The following is a 2,114-nucleotide window of genomic DNA, read 5'->3' on the forward strand; positions in this document are numbered from 1 at the left end:
CTCTCTCTCTCTTTCTTTCCAGGTTGGGGTGCAGTGGCCTGATCACGGCTCACTGCAACCTCCACCTCCCGGATTCAAGCAATTCTTGTGCTTCAGCCTCCGGAGTAGCTGGAGTAGCCTGCCATCACACTGGCTAAGTTTTGTAATTTTTGTGGAGACGAGGTTTCACCATGTTGGCCAGGCTGGTCAAACTCCTGACCTCATGCGATCTGCCCACCTCAGCCTCCCAAAGTGCTGGGATTACAGGAGTGCCGGGCCACCACGCCTGGCCAAGAAAAACGGTATGATGTCGTTATTATAACAGCATTAATGGTTATTTCTCCCCCCGCGCCCCAAATTCGAAAACTTTATTGGACAGAGCTCCGCGCAGGGCCAAGGAAGTCTCGGCGGCGACGACGGCTCCATCTAGGAAGTCTCAGCAACAGGAACCCACAAGGCCACACTCTAGCTAAGGTTATAGATAGCTGGGAGACCAGGGCCTCTCCGCAGACGCGGGAACAGGCCAGATCTTCATAAACGGGCATCCAGTAAAGAGAAATGACAATTCTAAATCACCTGCAGACACAGAGCACTCTAGGGGGTGGGGCGCTGGGGGCCTGGAGGGGCGATGAGTGGGCCCAGATGTCCACGGCATGGGGCGGGCGGGGGCGAGGCCGGGGCAACCGACAACGGGCACTAGGACACTGCGATCAACTACACTGTACAAGATCAAGTACTGGGGGCCGCGGCCCTGTGCGTGTGCGGCAGGCTCTTCGTTTTGGAATGAGGAGGGTTGGGCTTTACATCGTATTCTGTGGCTGGTGGGCTCGGAGAGGGGCTACTCTGTGGAGAGGATGAGGGCGACGATGAGACCATAGAGGCTGAGCACCTCGGCGAAGATGAGGGTCAGGATCATGCCCATGAATAATCGGGGCTGCTGGGCCGTGGCTCGTACACCGGCGTTCCCTTCAATACCGATGACAAAGCCGGCTGCCAGGCCGCTCGGGCCCACGCTCAGGCCGGTGCTTAGCTGGAGGCAGCTCCTGTAGAGGCTGATGTCGTCATTCAGGGAGCTGGCGATGAGGACTGCCACCACCAGGCCATAGATGGCAATGACGCCAGCCATGACCACTGGGATGATGGACTTCATGATCATCTCCGGCCGCATAACGGACATGGCCGCGATGCCGGCGCCGCTCTTGACCGTGCCATAGGCAGCGCGCGGGACGCTGCAGACCATGGCGGCCGAGGCGCCCATGACGGCGAAAAACGAAGCATACTCGGGGCGGTTATTGGACTCAGACAGTGTCTGCGGGTGGGGAGGGGGCGAGGTCTGCGGGCCGAAGCGGAGGCGGAGGCGGGGGCTAAGACTGGCCGGGCGCTAAGGCGAGCACGCGGGCGGCGGCGAAGGCGATCAGCATTAATGGTATTTCTAAAGAAGAAAAGTGAACCATCCTTAATTCCGCTAATCTATTCTATTATCTCTATAAGAGATGTCTCGCATCTAGACTCATATCCGTTGGTCCGGAAGCAGGAAGGAGCCCTCCCTTCTCTGACAGAGAAATTACTGCTTCCTTTGCAGTCTACTTTCCTCTGCTTGTTCATCGCCGTATCTTGCCTTGATTCGTACTTAAAAGGTTTGGCCAGGGACATTTCTGATGTGTCTGTTTTTTTTCTGTTACTTTTCTGGGTAATTTAACATGCTGGGGATGCGAGCACGTTAAATTTCCATCCATTGAAGCCATTCTATTTCTGGCCACCAGGGGGCATCCACAGACTTGCTATGGGCTCAGCGCCGCCCTCCTTGTCCTATTTACAACCTGAAGGTCATTTCAGGAGAAAGAGGTGCCTGACTAATCGGGTTATCCTTGTAGAGCTATTTTTAAATTTTTGTTTCTGGTTTCTACATTAAATCTTTCTTCCTCTTCTTCCCTCTGATTTTCTCTTGTCTGCACGTGTGCTTCTAAGAGGCTGTCTGTGATAGCAGTCACAGTCATCTACATCCTATTTACTGCAGGACAATCGTCTTCCGATTTTTTTTTTTTTTCTGTAGGAGGTATTAGTCCTGTGGTTGTCTGAACACCCTCTTTTGGAAAAAGCAAAACAAAACGAAACAACTTCAAATATGGCAGCAA

The 2,114-nt window shown here is 53.8% G+C and overlaps 1 protein-coding gene across 1 annotated transcript; it reads right to left on the reverse strand.

Annotated features, from left to right (window-relative positions):
• Positions 1 to 336: 336 nt before the first annotated feature.
• On the reverse strand, positions 337 to 1,392 carry LOC105524938 (V-type proton ATPase 16 kDa proteolipid subunit-like). The gene has a single exon (XM_011960430.1). It carries the CDS (start codon positions 1,235 to 1,237, stop codon positions 818 to 820), a length of 420 nt encoding a protein of 139 aa, XP_011815820.1. The 5' UTR covers positions 1,238 to 1,392; the 3' UTR covers positions 337 to 817.
• Between the last annotated feature and the right edge of the window lie 722 nt (positions 1,393 to 2,114).

The sequence above is a fragment of the Colobus angolensis genome, unplaced genomic scaffold (genome assembly GCF_000951035.1).
Source record: "Colobus angolensis palliatus isolate OR3802 unplaced genomic scaffold, Cang.pa_1.0 Scaffold51, whole genome shotgun sequence".
Taxonomy (NCBI): domain Eukaryota; kingdom Metazoa; phylum Chordata; class Mammalia; order Primates; family Cercopithecidae; genus Colobus; species Colobus angolensis.